The sequence below is a fragment of the Tamandua tetradactyla genome, chromosome 16 (genome assembly GCF_023851605.1).
Source record: "Tamandua tetradactyla isolate mTamTet1 chromosome 16, mTamTet1.pri, whole genome shotgun sequence".
NCBI classification, from domain to species: domain Eukaryota; kingdom Metazoa; phylum Chordata; class Mammalia; order Pilosa; family Myrmecophagidae; genus Tamandua; species Tamandua tetradactyla.
Window position 1 is genome coordinate 83448482 of NC_135342.1, and position 18929 is coordinate 83467410.

At 53.3% G+C, this 18929-nt stretch overlaps 1 protein-coding gene across 18 annotated transcripts in view; it reads right to left on the bottom strand.

The window, feature by feature from the left end:
* ANKRD11 (ankyrin repeat domain containing 11) overlaps nt 1–18929 on the bottom strand; it is a 236433-nt gene that overhangs the window by 30919 nt on the left and 186585 nt on the right. For 16 of the 18 annotated variants that reach the window (XM_077133294.1, XM_077133305.1, XM_077133293.1 and 13 more), the window contains one exon: nt 9111–9249. In XM_077133294.1, the coding sequence (XP_076989409.1) occupies nt 9111–9249 (139 nt within the window). Of the gene's footprint in view, nt 1–9110; nt 9250–18929 lie in introns of those variants that run through there. The other 2 variants (XM_077133307.1, XM_077133306.1) reach the window with 1 other exon arrangement.

Genomic DNA, 18929 nt, shown 5'->3' on the forward strand with positions numbered 1-18929 from the left:
TGCTGCCTGTTGTGGACATGCTGGGGCAGCACAGCACAGCGTCCTCGTCCTCTGGTTGCAGCCTATAGGCCCTGGCATGGCCGGGTGGCCCCCATGTCTCCTTCCAGCGTATTCTGCGTTGAGACCCAGGTGACTACATGAGTTTCCTGGCTGCTTAAATAAATACCCTACCAGTGGGCTGGCTTAAACATTCAAAGTTCACTGGGTACAAGAAGTACATCGAAGCAAGGCTTTCTCCCAGACGATCACATCACGGCTCTGGAGGCTGGTTGCTGGTGTGCGTCGGTCCCTGCTGGTCACCCTGTGGCAATGCACGTGGCGTCTTCTCCTTTCTCTTCTGGGTTCTACTGGCTTTCAGCTTCTCCCAGGGCTCACTTCCATGTCCAACTTACTTCTGGTCACACTGGACTGAGGACCCCTCACCAGTGTGGGCACCTGAACCAGAAATGTCTCAAACGTCCAATTGACAAATGGGTTCCTGCTCCCAGGACCCAGCTTTGAAACCCATATGCGCCTTCTGGGGGTGGGATTCCACCAGCAGCTGCACACCGTGAAGCACCTTCTGTCTGCATTTGGAGTAATTCTATGATTTGAAGCACATAATTCCTTAGTCATTCGACACGGAGCTCCATTATAGCTCCAAGAGCGGGCTTTCCACTCCTACAGAGTGGAGAGAAAAGCTTGTCTCTGGACTTTGGGTGGGTCTAGAGGTTGCTGTCCTAGGGGAGTCCAGCTTAGCCACGGGCAGCCCTGAGGCTGCCCCATCTCATGAGCAGAGGGGATCTCGAGATGAGCAGGCGAGATGGAATGTTCCTCAGCACATGGAGACAGCTGTGGGGGCTCCACTCTGAGGTTCTCCATCCAGCTGGGCACTATTCAGGAAGGCAGCCTCCAACTCCTCCTCCTGGGCTCAGAGCACTTGAGGAGATCCTTTTCCCAGTATCCATTCAACAGTTTCCTGCCCTAGGACTGAGCCTCCCACTCCCTGCCTGCCCCCTCCCTCTTACCCAGTGCAGTCTGCAAGGAGCAGGCCCTGCTGGGACTGAAGAGGGCCAGAAGCTGGAGAAGCTGGCGACACACTGCCTGGTTCACGGTGGCCCTGGGCTCTGGTGCTGGGTGCAGGGGGCTCTCGGGCAGGGGCTCTCCCCAGAGTGTGCTGTGCAAGCGGGTAGGGCCTGGGGGAAGCTTCCTGGGGACTCCCAGTGGCACCCACACTCCTCAAGACACTTGCCATAGACCAAGGCCCAGGAAGAGGGAACACCGTGGCTCACTGCTTTTCCTCATCACTTACGCTGACCCATGGGGCACCTGCTCACGGACTTTGGTTGTTCTAAGTCCCGGGGAAACAGGATGACACAGTCAACCACGGGGTTCCAGCGGTGCCTGCCGGCAGCGATCACTGTAGAACCCAATGAAGACCCAGCCTCTGAGCAATGGAGGGTCCCTGCACGTGCCCCAGGTTTTAGGACCTGCGAGCTCCTGCAGTACCTGCCCAGATTCAAGTGTCCTTTCTGCCTGAGACCTAGGGCCATGCCTGATCATTTATGCTGACTCTGCTTTTGGGGGCCCAAGACACAGGCCCAACCCTGAGTGGCGAAGGTCAGTTGGTTCACGGGCAGGCCACACCTAGATGACTGGCCCCTGTAGCTCGACCTTCCCCAATGGGCCCTGCTCTGTGCTGCTGCCACACCCCTCACTGGGAGGCTGGGTGCTGCCTCTGTGATTCACCAGTCTCTCTCCTCCCCAAGTGCCTTTTTCCTAGGCTGGTTTTAATCTCTGTCTTCTCACTGCAGTAAACCATAACCGCTTTTCTTTTTAGCAGACCATCTGTATAGGTCCCTGGCTCCATGCCTCTCATCCCATTCTGGGTACTTGGAACACCACAGCCTTCCAATTTAATTCCCATTTCTCCCCCTTGGGTCAATTCTTTTTCAACTGCTCTAAGTGCTTTGACACATTTAATTTAATCTGTTTCACAAGATATTCTCCGATAATCGGAGTAAAATCTGAGCAGCCTTAAGAGGAGAGGGCTCTTGCTGAGAGTGCACACTCCCTCAAGAGGACATCTCTGCCTGGCCCTGTGTCCATGGCCAGCCTAGGAGGGAGTCAGTGTCCTGTCAGCTTGGGGCCAGCCCTGCATGGGTCAGAGACCAGTGGTCTGTGCCCAACTCTCGACACAGTGCTCAGGAGCAGAGCAGCTGTACGACGGATGAGTTGCTGCCCGGACCCACCTCACAGCATGGGAAAGCACTGAACCAGCAATCACCCAGATGAGAGTTTCTCAATTTGGTGTTTCTATTTTTTTTTCTTTTTTTTTTTTTTAATAAAACAAATGCAGAATTACTCCAAAGTACTTGACCCTGGGGTCTGTACTGTGCCATAAAGGGCCCAGGGCCCAAGCCCCACCCCAGCTCCGCCCCAAAGTTGTGACTGGACAATCCTGCCTGGACGCACAGGGCAGCACGACAGGGCACAGCGGGTTTTGTTTTAATCCAACAATATCAAAGTTCACAAACTGTGTTTTAAGGTCTTTCAAAGCAGAAACCCATAGGTTTGTGTCCCACCCTCCCCACCTACAGTGCCAGGTATGGCTGCAAAAACGCCCCCTGACTGATTCCCAGCGCATGCAGCTGCTCGAGTGCACTCGGGCACACCTGTCGATGGCAGGAGGGACGACAGGCTTTCTCTGACAGCTCAACTGTGCGTTGTTTGGATACATCTGATCAGAAACCACTGATTTCCCCACTGGCCCACAAATTAAACTAATGACATTTCTGTCTGAATTCCTGTGTCTGCCCTTCCCATGACTTCCCGCCTGCTCCAGAGGCACTGCAGCTCTTTCCAAGGGGCTGCTCGAGCACCCATTGCCCAGGACAGAGGGTGGAAGCACTCAAACCCTCCTAAATTTCAACATCCTCTCTTGATAAGATGGGGACGGTAAAAACAAATTCTAAGGCCAAGAAAATGTCCCAATTAAAACAAGTCTATAGAAATGTCCAATCTAAGCCATCCAGGGAAAAATACCTTGGTTCAAGAAGGCCAATGAAGTTCAGGGTTTCTCTGTCAAGTGAGAAGGCACATGGCGAACACAGTCAGGGCTTCTCTCTCATCTGGAAGGGCACATGGCGAACACGGCGTCATCTGCTAGCCTCTTCTCCTGGCTTCCTGTTTCATGAAGCTCCCTGGGGGGCCATTTTCCTTCTTCATCTCGAAAGGTCGCTGGCTGGTGGACTCTGCTTCTCATGGCTATGTCGTTCTGCTCTGCTCTCTCTGAATCTCTTCTCCTCTTTTATAGGACTCCAGAAACTTATCGAGACCCACCCAATCGGTGCTCCTAATCCAGCTTAACAACCACTCTTGATTAAATCGCATCTCCGGGGAGATGATCTGATTACAGTTTCAGGCATACAGTACTGAATAGGAATTAGAAGAAACGGCTGCCTTTACAAAATGGGATTAGGATTAAAACATGGCTTTTCTAGGGTACATACATCATTTCAAATCAGCACAGACACCAAAAGCATGAAGAAAAAAATACACCTATATTAGAAAAAAAAACAGATAACAGGAACTTCATCAAGACTTAAAAATTTTGTGCATCAAAGGGCACCATCAAGACAGTGAAAAGACAACCCACAGCACAGGGGAAGCATCTGCAAGTCATCGCTCAGACAGGTGGCCGTGTCCACAATACACACAGAACCCCACAGCTCAACAACAGAAAGACATAGAAGCCCATCAAAAATGGGCAAAGGGCCTGAACGGCTGGACTTTCCAAAGAAGATGCTGAATGGCCAATCAGCACATGAGCAGGTGCTCCACACTGTGGAGAGATGCAGGTGAGGCCAGCACGTGGCACCTCGCCTACAGGAGGGCCACTAACCACGGGGTGTGTGTAGGCTGCCGAGAGCGTGTGTGGACTCACCACCTGACCCCACAAGGGCCCCGCGAGAAGTATGCAGCCAGAAACCTGCTCATAGTGCCCCATTCAGAGTGGCCAGAGCCTGTCGGTGGAAAGACAGATGGACAGACACAGCCTGCCCTACCCAGGCCATGCGTTAAAAATGCGTTCCAGCTGTGAGAGGGCATGAGGCGAGGGCATGAGGCTCTGACCTGTCACGCGGCAGGAGGGTGCGTGTGGGGTGGGGTAGGGACTGCAAACATTCAGAGTTGGGTGGTGGTGGGGGCCACACATGGTGTGAACAGACTAAGACCACTGGATTGCACACTTGAGAAGGGTGAATTGTACAGTATGTACATCACAAAAGAAAAAAATCAAATTGGTCTCAGGTGAGAATTCTGAGGGGAAAATTTCCCAAAATGATATTCCTAGTGGTCGTTTACAATTGTTAGAATAACTAAACAATCTGTCAGTAAGTACATAATCCAAAGATAACATTTTATGTCAAATTCAAGAGCGTTTCTCCACATCACCAGTAAACTGATTAAAAAGCCTGGGCAGGTGGCTACCTTGGGCCCTAAAGGCTGAAAGTGCGCAGGCTTGGCAGAGACACCAGCACGGCTTGGCCCTGGCTGGAGACCCTCCTGCTCCCGGTAGGAAAGGGGCTGTAAAAATGGCCGCCCACCTGCCCTACGGCCCTTCGACTCGTACCTGCCTTGCTCTTGAGCCCCCCCAGTATCATATCCCCCCTAGCATCATGCTCCGCCGTGCATCGTGCTGCGCTTTCTGAGGACAGAGCTGTCATCAGGGCCAGGGGAGCCTTTGGGGGTGGTAGGATGTGGGGGTTCATTCCTGTACCCTCAGGGCAGAGAGCCTGTCAGGGAGCTCCCTGAGCCTGTGGGGATAGCACACCCCTGCCTACACCTCACAGAGACCCTGCCTGTCCCCCACCCTGTACCCTCTTCTGCTTCGACTTTTCATAAGCTGGAAGTACAGGCAGGATCTATTTTCTTTGCCGCCCGAACCCTCAGCCAACAGCAGCTCACAGCTGCCTCCCATGCCACTCGGGAAACGTGGGCACTACTCCCCTGCCCCTCCGAGGCTCAGCTCAGTGCCCTGGCCAGGGCTGCCTGAGAGACCCTCCGGCCCGGCAGCTCCGGAAAAGGGGCTTCTGGGCAGGGGCTGCGCTGATGCCGCAGGAAGGGCTGGCACGTCCCGGACGCTGCGCTTGTTTTTGTTTCTGCTGCCCACATGGAAGGGAGGAGAACTTCTGGGCATTCCGAGGGGTATCTACCAACTGAGAGAGATAGCAAGTAGGCAGCTCCAAGTGAGATGTCCGAGACTTTCCTTGTGCTTGGGCTGGGGGGGCAGGGCTGCTGGACAGGACCCCAAGCCCCTCTCGTGAGTGTGTGGGTGGACGGTGGCCCTGGAGAGGCACAAGGGGTCTGCAGTGAGCACAGGCAAAGGCGCTGAGGAGAACAGGGTCTTGGGAAGCAGACCAAGGAAGAGAGAGACTGCAGAGGAGAGCTCCCACACCTGCTCTGTGCCCCTCCTCAGGCCGTGCCCCCACCCCCACTGGTGACGGACAGTTCCCTGGGGGCCTGCAGCCCCCGCCCCCCACTGCAGGGCGACTCCTCTGAGAGCACACCATGCTTCTGCCTGTATGGAGCATCATCCTCTGCAAGCGTGCAGAGCGCTTTCACCCGTGCCCTCGCCGTCCTCAGGAGCCGGCAGCAGCAGTGTGACCGTCCCTTCCTCATGTGTGGCCACTCCCTGGGCTTCCTGCCCGCCCCTTGCTTGAGGACAACAGTCTAGCTGCAACATGGTCCTTTCTCGGGGCCCTGCACACATTTAGTTTCACGCCCCAGCAGCACTGACTCAGCCTTTCTGAGCCGGGCTGTGTCTGGCAGCTGGAGATGGTATTCTCACCACCCTCCCACCAAAGCCTGGGGGAATACAGCAAGTGATACAATGCCAGAGGAGGGGAGTGGGCACCTGACCTTAGCCAGATGTGCCCGGAGGACAGGCAGTGGGCACTCGCTGTAGCCCCCAGGTACTGCGCAATCCAGAGCCCATGTGGGAGCAGCCACGGGTCTCCCCCAGAGCCAGCCCTGCCCCACACCGGCTGCTTCCGCTGTGAGATGCTGCAGTGTGCGCTTGGCGACATGCTGAGTCTTGGGGCCCTCTCAGCAATTCACCAAACCCCATGGTGGTCTTAAGGACCCCACACACCATCACATTTACAGCCGGGCTGCTGTCCCTCCCTCAGCTCTCTTCCAAACAGGCCTACAGGAGACTATCCCCCACTGTGTGGGCCCCTGCTGTGCCGCCTGGGGCAATGCACTGTGGGCGGGTACAGTGCGGCCCCTTCACACCAGAGAGGAAGAATAACCGACAGTCTGGGCAAAGGTCAGTCCCTAAATTCTGAATTAGTGGCCTGTTCCAATAAACCAACACCCCTCCTGTCCCGCCACAGTCCTTTCCACAGGGGCTCTCCGGTGCAGGCCCCGCCCCTCACCGCCCTCTCTGCCCCCAGGACAGCGCTGCTAGAGCACTGCCAATCCCCCACGGCCCATTTCCCACTGTGTCACAGAAGCCAGCTTTATTCAGTCCTCTGCCCTCCTCTCTCCAGGCTCCCAGGAGGGCCCCCCACCCCCAGACTCAGCCGTGAGCAGCCAGCAAGTGTAGGACGCGGCAGGGAGGTGTTCCTGGGCCTCATCCTGGGAGAGTGAGTTGTCGAATAAAAACACCCGAGAGAGCAGAGAAGAGCCCCGTGTTCTGGGAATGAAGCCCGGAGACACAGAGGACGGGACGGAGGCTTCAGCAGAACAGGAAGCAGGAAACCTGAGCCACACTAAAATAGTTTTAAAGTTTTTACTATGGAAAAGTAAACATTTATAAAAGGTAGGCAGGATAATTTGAAGGAAACCCCAGATGTACAGTTTCATCCATAAATACCTTCAGTGACAAAGACTTTTAAAAACAGACTCTCATCAAGCTCAGCAAGGAAATGGGAGATGTGGCACGAGTAGTGCCCAGTCAGCCTGGCCTGCTGCTGAGAGTGGCCAGCCCTGCAGGCCGCTTTCCCACTGATCCAGTCAGGCCTGTGGTCTTCTGCCCCATCTCCGCCCCCACCAGACACTGGACACCTGGTCTTGCCCAGTGCTTGGGGGTCATGGAGGGAGTTGCCACAGCACAGCACATTCACCTGGACAACAGAGGGCCACCAACCAGACGCAAAGCTGGGAGGGGACCTGCTCTTGGTTACGTCCAGATACCAACAATGTCTCCAAGCTTCTGCGGCTCTTGGCAAGCAGCCCTCCCTGTGTTCCGTCTCAAAGAGACAAGTGAATGTGCCACAGGCCAGCTGTGTTCTCAGAGAGGGAAGCATGTCCATCTCCTCCAGCTCAGGGGGCCAGGCCAAGGAGAGCCTCCAGCACCCGGTGCTGTGCTTCCTCGGTCATGATGAGACCCTCCCAGAGCCCATGCCCACCCAGCAGCTTGGGCCAGCTGAACCACACTTTCCCAGGGAGGCTGAGCCCTGTGCACGACCTGCCCTCAGTCCTAGGGGTCCTCCCCCACATCACGCCCTTTGGAGCAGAGCAAGGCGCTCTCCAGGCCCACCTCCCCATGGCCCCTGGGTGTTCCTGCAGCTTAGCCTGTGCTGCTCATGTGCCCCAGACCAGAGTGAGTGAGAGCTGGTCCTGGTGAGCCTGGGACCAGCACCCAGCAAGGGGAGGGCACAGGTAAGCCAGGTGCGGGGCAGGCCAGGTGGGAGCCTTGTCTGGACAGCAGCATCTAGTGCGAGCAGTGTCCACCGCGCACCTGCCGGGGACCAAGCCTCCTTTCGTTGCAGAGCAAATGAACAAGAAAGCTGGACGTTAAAACCTGACCCCAAAGAGAGGTGAATGAAGGCAGCACAGGACAAACATTGTTATTTCTTATTTCTGAGTTTTGTATAATCCTTGACCAGGAAAACTGTATTTTCCAAAGCTTCCTTCCTTTTGCCTTCTTCCCAGTGCCTCTCGCTGACCCTCTGTGGGGCCCAGTTGAGAGCAGCTGGGGTGGGCTGAGGGCAGAGGCACGGATGGCCCCTGGGGAGGCCCCTTCCCCATGTCATGAGCAAACAGGCACCACAGAGAGCTGGGTGGGTGCCAATATGGCCCGCACCCCGACAGCTCCCCCCAGGAGCCCAGGAAGGTGCAGCCAGCGTATTCACCCCTCAAGGGAGTCTCCTCACCAGGGCCACCTGCTTCCTCCTGGCTGAGGGTCAAGAGTCAGCACGACAGCTTCTAAGACAGTGACAGGGTGGGTTGTGGCCCCATGGCCTCCTCATGGTCAGGTTGCCCCACCCCAAGGGCTGCAGAGCTGCTTGGAGGGCCCAGGCTGCTGCCCACTCCCGGGCTCAGAGCCTCCACTTCAGCGTTTCTGCTCCTCCCCGCCCTGAACACGCTGAGCTCAGACAAGCGCGGCCAGCAACTCGACACAGAGGCACGGGCCTCGACACACAGGACCCACCCAGAGAGTGGGGGCAGCCCCAAAGCATGCCCAGGAGACAATCCTCTGCCCAAGGGGGCGCGCGAGCCACAACGGCCTTCCCAGCACCCCTGGAACGGCTGCATGTCCTGAGCCAGAAGAGGAAATGCAACGACATCCTGAGACCCAACGCCAGCACACCTGGAGATGGAGCACGAGCCAGTGGGCACCCCACAGCCCTGCACTGCCAACTCGGATCCTCACGGCCCCTGCACACCTGAGCGTCCGGTGGCTTTTACCATGAACAGTGGGGTGTGAGCTACACACCTTTCACCCTGCTGTCTGACAAGCACGGAACTGGGTGGTCTCCCTGCCCTGCCTCCCCCGCGGGCCCCTGTGGCTTCCCATCAGCTCCAGGGCACCCGGGACAGCAGGGAAGGCAGTGTGTGAGGTGTGGCCCTGACAACCCCTCTCCCTCCACAGCTGGGCCCAGGAGCCCGAGGAGCCCCCAAGGGAAGGCACAGGCCGCCTTTTGGAGGAGAAGAGCCGGGGACCATCAGGGCCAAGCACGGCCCAAGGGAGGAGCAGGAGGAAGGAGGACGGGAGGGCCTGGCAGCCAGGCCACGCGCAGGGGTGGAGGCCTCTTGTCTGGAGCCCCAGGTCCCACATGCATCGCCAGACCGCCCCTGAGGCGCCACCCTCAATGGTCACAGGACACGCCGTTCCCCAATACCTGAGTCCGAGTCCTTCTGCTCCCCATTGGCTCCGACAGTGAAAGGCAGCTTCCGCTTGGGTGCGCGTTCCTTCACCTCCTTCCCTGCATCGCTTCGGTCTAGCTTTGGAGTCTTGGTCAGAGAAACTTTATCTTTATCCTAGAAAAGAAAACAAATATTTCAGATATAATTCCAAATTACATTGTGAAAACCTGCAGCAAGTTGAGCACAATTCATTTCGTGTGCATGCCAGGTGGGTCCTGAGCTTGCCCTACAAACAGGAGAGCTGACATGGGGAATCACTTTTTCCACTAAAAACTCACTGGGGAATCAGGACTGGTGGAGGCCTCAGGTGCTGCTTCCTGTTGAAACAGAGCTCAAAGGATATTAAGGAATGATGAGAAAGAGAAAGAAAGGAAGAAAAGAAAGACAGACACAGATGAGTTCTGGGGTCTGAAGCTTAACTTTACATCAGACATCAGACAACTTGATTCTTAACCAGATCCTGGTTAAGATGCATGCATGCATGCATTTCCTGAGGGAACAAAGTTCTTATCTTTCAGTGTTCTTCCTTCATACTTAACATAACCATTTGGGGTAAATATTCTCTTCCTCCCAGACTGCTCTACATAACAATCTCCACAGTTTACTGCCGCCATCCTGAGGCCAGCTGCTCCCAACAAAACCTGCAGGTCTTGTTTTAACCCTTGGCTCCTACAGTCGGGTGCCTGGATGCCCTACTGGAGTGACACGAACAGCTAAAGGAGACGGCCATCTGCCCGGCCAGAGAGGCCAGTCCCCAGCACGCTCTCTTGAGGGCATGGCTGCCACTCCCAGGGTGTGTGTCTCCCACTACTAGAGCCGGCCACCCCTTCTGGCTTTCCCCAGTTGTCCATGTGAAGCTGGCTCTAGTGTAGCTTTGCCTTCTCTGCTGTGGTCTGGATTTCTGTGCCGCAGCCACCAGCTGGGCAAGTCCAGTGCAGTTTTGCCAGTGCGCCAGGCTCAGGGAGGGTGGGAAGGAGGTGCTTTCTGTGCACAGCAGATCACAGCTGTACCCGGAGACAGCCGGGAGGCCCAAGAGTGCAAGCTGTCCCCACTGCTGAGCAGTGTCTGTGGAACGGACATGCAGCAAACAACGGTGTGGGTGCCCACGTCCCTGGGACTCGTCACCCAAGTCAGAGTTTCCATTAAAGCACAGGGGCAGGAGGCGCAAAAGGCCGCAGCATCGCGGACAGGAAGGGTCCTCGGGATGGGAAGGACGGTCCCGGCCTGGTGGGAACAGGGGCAGGGGTAGCCCAAAGATCAGGGAAGGCCAAGCTGGGGGGTGGGGTGGGGTGGGGGTGGGGGTGGGGGGCAGTCAGCACGATGGGAAGGGCAGAGGCACTCCATGGGGCATGGGGACTTCCTTCTGGGGGCCCCCGTGAGGAGGCCCAGCTGTGACAGCCTTGACCCCAGCAGTGGGGCTCCCAGCATCAAGCAGGGCCCATCAAGGTGGACAGTGCCACTTGGCCCCAGGACTGCTTTAGCCAGGGCTGGCGCTGGCCCACGACCCTCACCAAGTCCCCTCCTGGTTCACCGTGGGCAGGGACTCTCTGACTCCAGCCCCTGTGGCTCCAGCAGAGCAGGTGCACCACAGCACCTCCTGGCACAGGGAGGGCAACCACACCTGCTGTCTCCAGTGGGGAAGATGCCAGCACTGTGAGGCGGCCCCTCTCCTCACTGGTAGGTTTTCTATTCTGGAAGTTTCCCCAAGCAGGCTGCTGGCAAGCACTGCTTCGCTCACAGTCTGAGAGTACAGCAGCACCTCCACGTGCCAGGCAAGGAGAGCTGGGCAGCCGCACACAGGGCACCTAGTGTATGGGTGGCTCAAGGGAGGAGCCCTGAGTGCGGCCTCACAACCAGCTGGGCACCAGGCAAGCAGCTCCTGTTCTAGAGCTCGAGGTCCTGGCCTGGTGGTGCCCCACCTGACTGGCATATTTTGTGTGAACCACACCTGGCAGGAAAGAACTGGCCCCGACGTTCGGAGGCAGAGGCTGGCAGGACAGTGGGCAGCACCCTGCAGAGGACGGGACAGCGGCACCGCTGTGGGCCGTGGTGGTCGTGGCACCTACCAGGTGTCACCCCAGAGGGCAGCCCACATCTGGAAAGGAAAGAAAGATGTTCGCTCCAATGCTGAAAAAGAATTCACTGAGTATACACAGTATAAATCAAGTCTGTAATTCAACTCCTTCCCACCAGAGAATCCCTGGCCCAGTTAGGGAGTTGTGCCCAACCTCTAAAGAAGGAACATCACTCTTACACAAACTCTTTCAGAGAACAGAGAAACAAGGAACAGTCCCAACCCATTTCATGTGGCTTCCTTAACCCTAAATCCAGAGTCTGACAAGGGCATTCCACGAAAAGAAAATTATAAACAATACGGGCAAGAAAATCCTGAACAGATAGTAGCAAATCTGATCTACGGACATAAGAAGGCTAATACAAATAATAACAGTAACAAAGGAGAGTTTATTCAGAATGAAAGAAAAAAAACATCAGAGTAGTTCATTCACCAGATAAGAAAGCAAAGCAAAGAAAATGCCATGCCCGGTCAGCAGTGGCAGAAAAGGCTCCTGAACAGCTGTGCACTGCCCCGCCCACCTGGAGGAGGGACCTTGGGGCCCCACTGCAGCCAGAGAAAGGGACAGATGCTTCCCCTAAGATCAGTCACCACATCTACACAAAAACAATTAGATTTTAAATGAATGAAAAAGATTGGAAGAGGCATTTCGGAAAAGAAAGTGTCCAAACAGGCAACAGACATTTGCACCGAATTCCTCATTATTCCTCATCAGGAAAAACACAGAGGACACAGTGCTCATGGGGGCAGGCGCACGCTGCCTGAAGGCACACAGAAGCAGGAGGAAGTCGTGCCTGCAAGGAGCTCGTGCAGGGCCGTTTCCCCGAGACGCCTCCGGGAGGAAGTGGGCTCCCGGGCAGCAGGAACTGTGCGCAGACCTCCCCAAGCGCCCCAGGCTGAGGCTCGGTGCTGCTGCGTGCCTCCAAGCCCCAACCTGAGCAGGGGTGGGACCAAGGAGCTGGACAAGGGCCCCTGCCCGAAGTGCACGCCAGACTCGGGCGGGCGGCGCTCTCGGAAGAGAAGCTTACGGCCACTCCGCTCGGTGCTTGGCAGGCCGCTGGGCTTTGCGGGGTTCACGGGATGGGGGGAAGTCTCTCCCGCTGCGCGGTATCTCACACTCCTGGGGACCCTGCCAAGGCCTCAGAAACAGACTGTGTTTGAGAAAACGCGACGGGCACCAGGCTGCGGAAAAGGCCCAGGCTCTGCTGTCGCGGCCCAAGGCAGCGCTTGGGCCCAGACAAGCCCCCCACCACCACCACCTTGTTCCCGGCGCTTGAACCCAAGCCCGCTAGGCCTCGAGGGCCCAGGCCAGGCAGCAGGGAGCCTGCAACCCCAGAGAGACCAGGCACTCCCACATTCTGAGGGGACAGAGATTCAAATTCTGGGTCAGCCAAGGAAGAAAAAGAAACTTCTGCGATCACCCAAATAGATGCAGAAAGAGTATCTGACAGAATTTACCTATTTGTGCTAAAAACTGTCAGGAAACGAGGACTGGGAAGGACTTCCCTTAACTCAATAAAGACCATTCACCCCACCCCTGCTCCCCACAAAACTCGACTGCAAATACTGGCTATTTCCTCCAACTTTTTTCAATGAAAATTTCCAAGTGTGTGAACAAGCTGGAAGCTGGTCTGTGCTCGCCTTGCTTCACTGCAGTCTCTGTCCATCTGTGTGTCCATCACTCTAGCTTATTCGATGCATTTCCATTAAGTGACAACATCCCAGCACCTTTAACAGCTGCCTGCGCACGCCGCCAGGGAGCTCAGTGCTGGCTCACAGTCTCAAGGCCAGATGCACAAACGGCAAAACGAGCACCACAAACCCTGGTCACGAGAGGCCGGCAGTCTAACCACGGCCACCTCAGGCCCCCTTGACTGTCCAAGAGTTTGCAGAGGGTGCCAAGGTTCTGTCTGCTGCTAACAGCAGCATGAAAAATTACAACAGAGAACTTAAAACTGTATTTATTATTTCACTTGAAAATAACTATATTAAACCCATTAATAACATATGATGTAAAGGAACTTCATTTTTCCAAAGCAAACATTTTCATGGTTAGAGGCAGCACTGCTTTACCTGTGTGCAGCTCTCCTGGATGCCTGGCTTCCTGGAGCCAGGCTGCTGGCGTGTGCTGCTTTGACTGAGGTACGTGAAGACAACCCAGCCTTACACAGAGTTCATCTGTCAATTACCACGTCAAAAAAATAACACTGATCTCATCTGTAAAGTTTCTGTAATGCAAGGAAGACTTCATGCTCGATGAGGCAGATACAAGTTTTCCAAAGTTGTGATTCTCACCTGAAAGTTCAAATTTTATCATAAAATGTTGTCAGCTGTCTTAAAGTGACAGGCTCACTTCACTCATTTTTGAGAAAGCAGTGGCCAGGTACCATATTCATACAACCACTGAGTGTCTCAAAGACATTCTCTCAAGTGAAAATGACTAAACCAGCTCTTTCTGTTGTGACCCCAATAAGCACAAGCGTGCTTTTGTGCCCTTGAGAGAGCTGTCCATGCTGTCCATGGCCAGGCCACCCTGCAGTGGGTGGAAAGGATGCAGCTCTCAGGAACCTCAGGAAACCCACAGGGCCCTGTGCCTTCAGGGCTGTCGGGGCGCCTGCACGCTGACTGCGGTGGGTGCTGGGCCTGTGACCCCAGCACTGAGGGCCGCCTACCCTGGTGCAAGTGCCACACCTGAGGAAGGCGACGTCGTCCTACACTGTGATGACAGGAGCCCTGGATTCGAGGCCCCCAGCAAGGACGCAGGAGTCTCAGGACCCCACGAGCCACATTCTGAGATCCTCGGACAGAGGGCACAGCCACCAGGGACCTCCCGGCAGGCTCCTTCCTAATCACCCCCACTCCATCCCCCCAAGAGGAAACCACTGTTCTAATCACTTTCCATGTTAGCCTGGTTTCGCCTGTTCTACAGCGCCCCCAAAATGGAATCATACAGACATACTCAGGTTTCCTTGTTCACTTTCTTGTACTGCTGAACACTATTCTGTGGTCCCTTGTAACTTGCACGGTTCTGGTGAGGCTGGTGCAAGAGGCCCACAGTTCAGAAGGCAGAGCCCAGCAGAGCCACACTGCTCTGTGTTCAGAAGTTTCTGCAGGCCAGCTGCCCCAACCCACCTCTTCCCCTGGGCCTCCCCCTCGTGCCCAGGGATATGTCTGGTTCCTTGGCAAAGGGACCAGTAGCCTGTAGGACACTTGCACCATCAAAGCCGAGGCGGCGGAGGTGGACATGGGCTCCAGCCTACGTTCAGTCTCCCTCCCTAACCACTGGCCTTCTCTTCCCAACGGCTGGCCTGGATAATGCCACCTTCACACACCAAAGAGGAAAAACCAATGGCACAACAAAAACGGTGTAGCCAGTTTCCCAAACTGCAAGAAGTCAAATCCCATATTGTTCTCTGGTCAGTCACCTGCATCACACAGAGTACATGTGTTCGTCAGTCCATCCACCTTTGTGGCTTGTTGAAGGACACCTGGGCTGGTTCCAGGTTTTGCAAATAAAGCTGCTGAGTACCCTTCGACAAGCTGCCTTAAAATAGGCTTGTTTCCACTCATCTTAGGCAAATACCTACGAAAAACCGGGTCAAATAAACATCATTTGTAATGAGATCAAAACATGGCAAGAAAAAGAAATGAAGGCATAAATGGAAAGGAGGGAAGAAAACAATCATTATTCACAGATGATGTGATGATATACATGAAAAAGCCAAAAGAATATGCAGTCAAACTACGCAGTTTCCCATGACAAACTCTGGGATCTGTCCTGTAACTTCTTGTTGAGGAGTGCTTTGAAAACTGTTGCTTTTATATTTCTCTGCTTTATTTATATGTATACTATACAAAAAAAGTTAAAAGAAAAAGACAATTAGAAAAAAATGGAAAAGTGAATTAGAGAAGTTGTTGGAAAGAGAAAACACTTGATTTTTGTTATTTTTCACAATTATAAAATATTAAAACACCATTTATAGTAATATCAAAAGACAGCAAACGTACAGATAAATCTAATGAAAGATATTCAAGCCCTCTAGAGAGAAAATTATAAAGCATCACGGAGAGAAAACAAAGACCTATAAAAACACAAAAATGTCTCATATTTGTGCAAAGACTCTACCCTGTGCTGTTAATTAGGCAGTTCTTCCTAAACTGATCTTTACATTCAAGTAATTCAGTCCAAATTCCAGCAAGCGTTCTGGGGATACTGAAGGCTCTTCCTACGAAGCAGATGATAACTCAAGAGGATCAACAATGCCAAAGAAAGAAGAGCACTGCAGGTAGATGCCCCCCACCCCCCGCCAAAGCCCCAGAACCCCCCACAAACAATTACTGGACAGGCAGAAACTATGGATGGCCTCTGCTGGACACTGCACAGCACCCAGGAGGAGGGGGAGGAGGCAGTTTATAAATCCCAGCAAATATTGCTTTGCAAATAGTGGCCGCCCACCCCATCCTCACGGCAGGCAACTTGCCCTCCCAAACCCTGGGTGTGCATGCTAGCTGCTGACAGCGCTGAGGCCCCCAGCACCTCAGTCTCCTCAGGCTTGAAGGGCACCTCTGAGCGGAGATTTAGAGACATTGCCTTTAAAAAAAAAAAAAAAACAAAACTTTCCCCAGTAGGGACTAAACATTCAAGGAAATGAGAGAATCTGGAAAAGGAGGAGAACTAATTTCCACAGTTAACCACATCATTACACTTAGGACGTCCAACTCACAACAAAAAATTAGAAAACACACAAGGAAACAGGAAAACATACCCAACGGGTTGGTATTTCAACAGAAACCATCCCTGAGGCTCATCCATTAGAACTACTGGTTAAATGGATTATGCTCGATGAGCTCATGTGTCCATCAGGCTGTTCCAGGTCCAGGTATGAGAAGACTGACCATTCCCAATGGACCTACCCCTGCATCTTAGCTGAAAATCAATCAACCATGTCTGTGGTGTCTGTCTGTGAACTTTCGTTACTTAGGCCACCACCACACTGTCTTCTTATTGTAGCTTTACAGTAAATATTGAAATCAGAAAGAGATGTGAGGTTTCCCAACTTCACTCTTTCTCAAACTGCTCTGGCTATTTCATGGCCTTTGAAGTGCCATATGAATTTTAAGGTCAGCTTGTCAGTTTCTACCCCCAAAAGCCTTCAGAGAGTGTGAGCATCGCTGCGCTGCCTCTGTGCGTCGTTCTGGAGGGGAGAGACCTCCACAACACCGAGGCTTCTCTGAGCACCGAACGTGGTGCTGGAGCTCACTCAGCACCAGCCGGGCTGGCCACAGGATGCAGGTACTTGGTCAGGCAGTGGCGTGGCTGTCACCGGAGGCTGACGCTGCACTTAAGTGGCCATGTAAAGACCTGTGATCAAGGGGCATCATGTACGGTACCTCCTCTCAAATGCTTAGAAAACAGATGAGAGACAGGTAAGCAGATAGATGGGCTGGAAGAGTGATGAAGCAAATGTGGCAAAATGGTGAAACCAGCAGATCTAGGTATTCTGGAGAGTATGTTTGGAATTCTCTTATTTTTACAACTGTCAGGTAAGTTTGAAATTATTTCAAAATAAAAGCCTAAGAAAACAAAAATCTTTTATTCTTCAGAAAACAGCATTACAAAAATGAAAAAGCAGAAAATAACCTGGGAAAATATATTTGTTAAATACACATTTGAGAAAGTATTTGAACCCAGAATAAGTAAAGAAATAATACAACCCATTAGTAAGACAAATAACCAGTTTTTAAATGGGCAAAAAATTTGGACACCTCTCCAAAGAAGATATATAAACAGCCAATAAAAACTCAAAAAGATGCTTAACATGATTTGTTACAAGGAGATGGTAAGTTAAAATGAGGTGTCACTCCATGCTTCCTAGAACAGCCAACTCTGAGAGGTTTTGGTGAGGAGGAACCCTGAGACGGACACACACTTGGAAGCACAGGCGCCTGCCACTCCTGAGAGGAGAGTGCGGGCCACAGGCAGCCAGCACTGGTGGCTGCTTCATTCCTAATCGCAAAGAGGAAAGGGCAGGACTGTCTACCCACGGGTGAGGGCAACAGCGCTCAGCCACTGCACATGCAGCAGCTCACTCCACGGTCTAACCCATGTGAAATTCTAGGAATGCAAACCAATCTGTAGGGACAGAAGCAGACCCGTGGCTGTCTGGGGACTGAGGGGAGAGAAAGGGGGGCGATGAGACGGGGGGGGGGGGGGCTAGGGGTGGGGACATGCGACATGGTGCTGTGACAGTGTCACAGGTGTTTGCAGACACTGGTCCTCTCCAAACACACTTTACACACGTCTGAAAGGAACAGTGCATGCATGTGAAAGCCATACACAGGGTCATGGACAGAAAGGACATTTGCATGAATACATGCAGGAAACACAAAACTGCCTTGGAAAACGTCTAACTGTCTCTGAGGAAGCTCAGCAGGCCTCGACCATAGGACCCAGCCACTCTTAGTTTTTCAAAGTGTTCTAGTTTGCTAGCTTCCAGAATGCAATATACCAGAAATGGAATGGCTTTTAAAAGGGAAATCTAATAAATTGCTAGCTTACAGTTCTAAGGCCGAGAAAATGTCCCAATTAAAGCAAGTTTATAGAAATGTTCAATCTAAGGCATCCAGGGAAAGATACCTTGGTTCAAGAAGGCCGACATAGTTCAGGGTTTCTCTCTCAAGTGGAAGGGCACCTGGCAAACACAATCAGAGTTTCTCTCTCATCTGGAAGGGCACATGGTGAGCACAGTGTCATCTGCTGGCTTCCTCTCCTGGCTTCCTGTTTCATGAAGCTCCCCGGGAGGCGTTTTCCTTCTTCATCTCCAAAGGTTGCTGGCTGGTGGACTCTGCTTCTCATGGCTATGTCATTCTGCTCTGCTCTCTCTGAATCGCTCTCATTCTCAAAATGTTTCCTCTTTTATAGGACCCCAGAAACTTATCAAGACACACCCAAAAACATGTAGTCACCTAATCCACCTTACCAACCACTCTTGATTAATCACATCTCCAGGGAGGTTATCTGATTACAGTTTCGAACATACAATATTGAATAGGGATTATTCTATCTTTATGAAATGGGATTTAGATTAAAACATGGCTTTTCTAGGGGACACACATCCTTCTAAACCAGCGCACAAGGGAAATGGAAAATGTCCCTACAAAGTTATACAGATGAAGGCTGCAGAATCTCCCTGACTCCCTGCCCCTAACACATAAAAATTAGAAAGGCGACATGAGCTAATAAGAGACCAAATACTGCTTTGGTCTCCAGTCCATGTGCTTTGGGCCCACAGCCAGCAGCTCAGAGGGGGCTGCAGCTGCCCCACCGGCAAGGCAGGACCAGCCGTGTCCCAGAGGAGATGAGGCACGAGGGAACTGCTGGGGAAACACAGGCTGGCAGCACAGAGGGAGCCAGGCAGTGGGCGCTTCCTGGAGGCTAAGCAAGACCCAGAGGCTCACCTGAGACGGAGTGCATACAATCCCCTGTCCTTCCAGGACAGATAAGGACTGTGTAAAAGAGGCCCAAGAACGAGGAGCCCACAGGAGGGTTCAATGGGCCTTCATGTAAGTATCGTAACACCTTCCCTTTATTTTGCCACTAAGAATGCAAGAGCACCAGTGCTGCTGCTCAATTTCACAGGGTCACTGGCCGATCAAACTGGCCAACCTGACACCAGTGAGCCCTGCCGAGTGTGGACAGCCGTGTAGCCTGGCGCTGTGG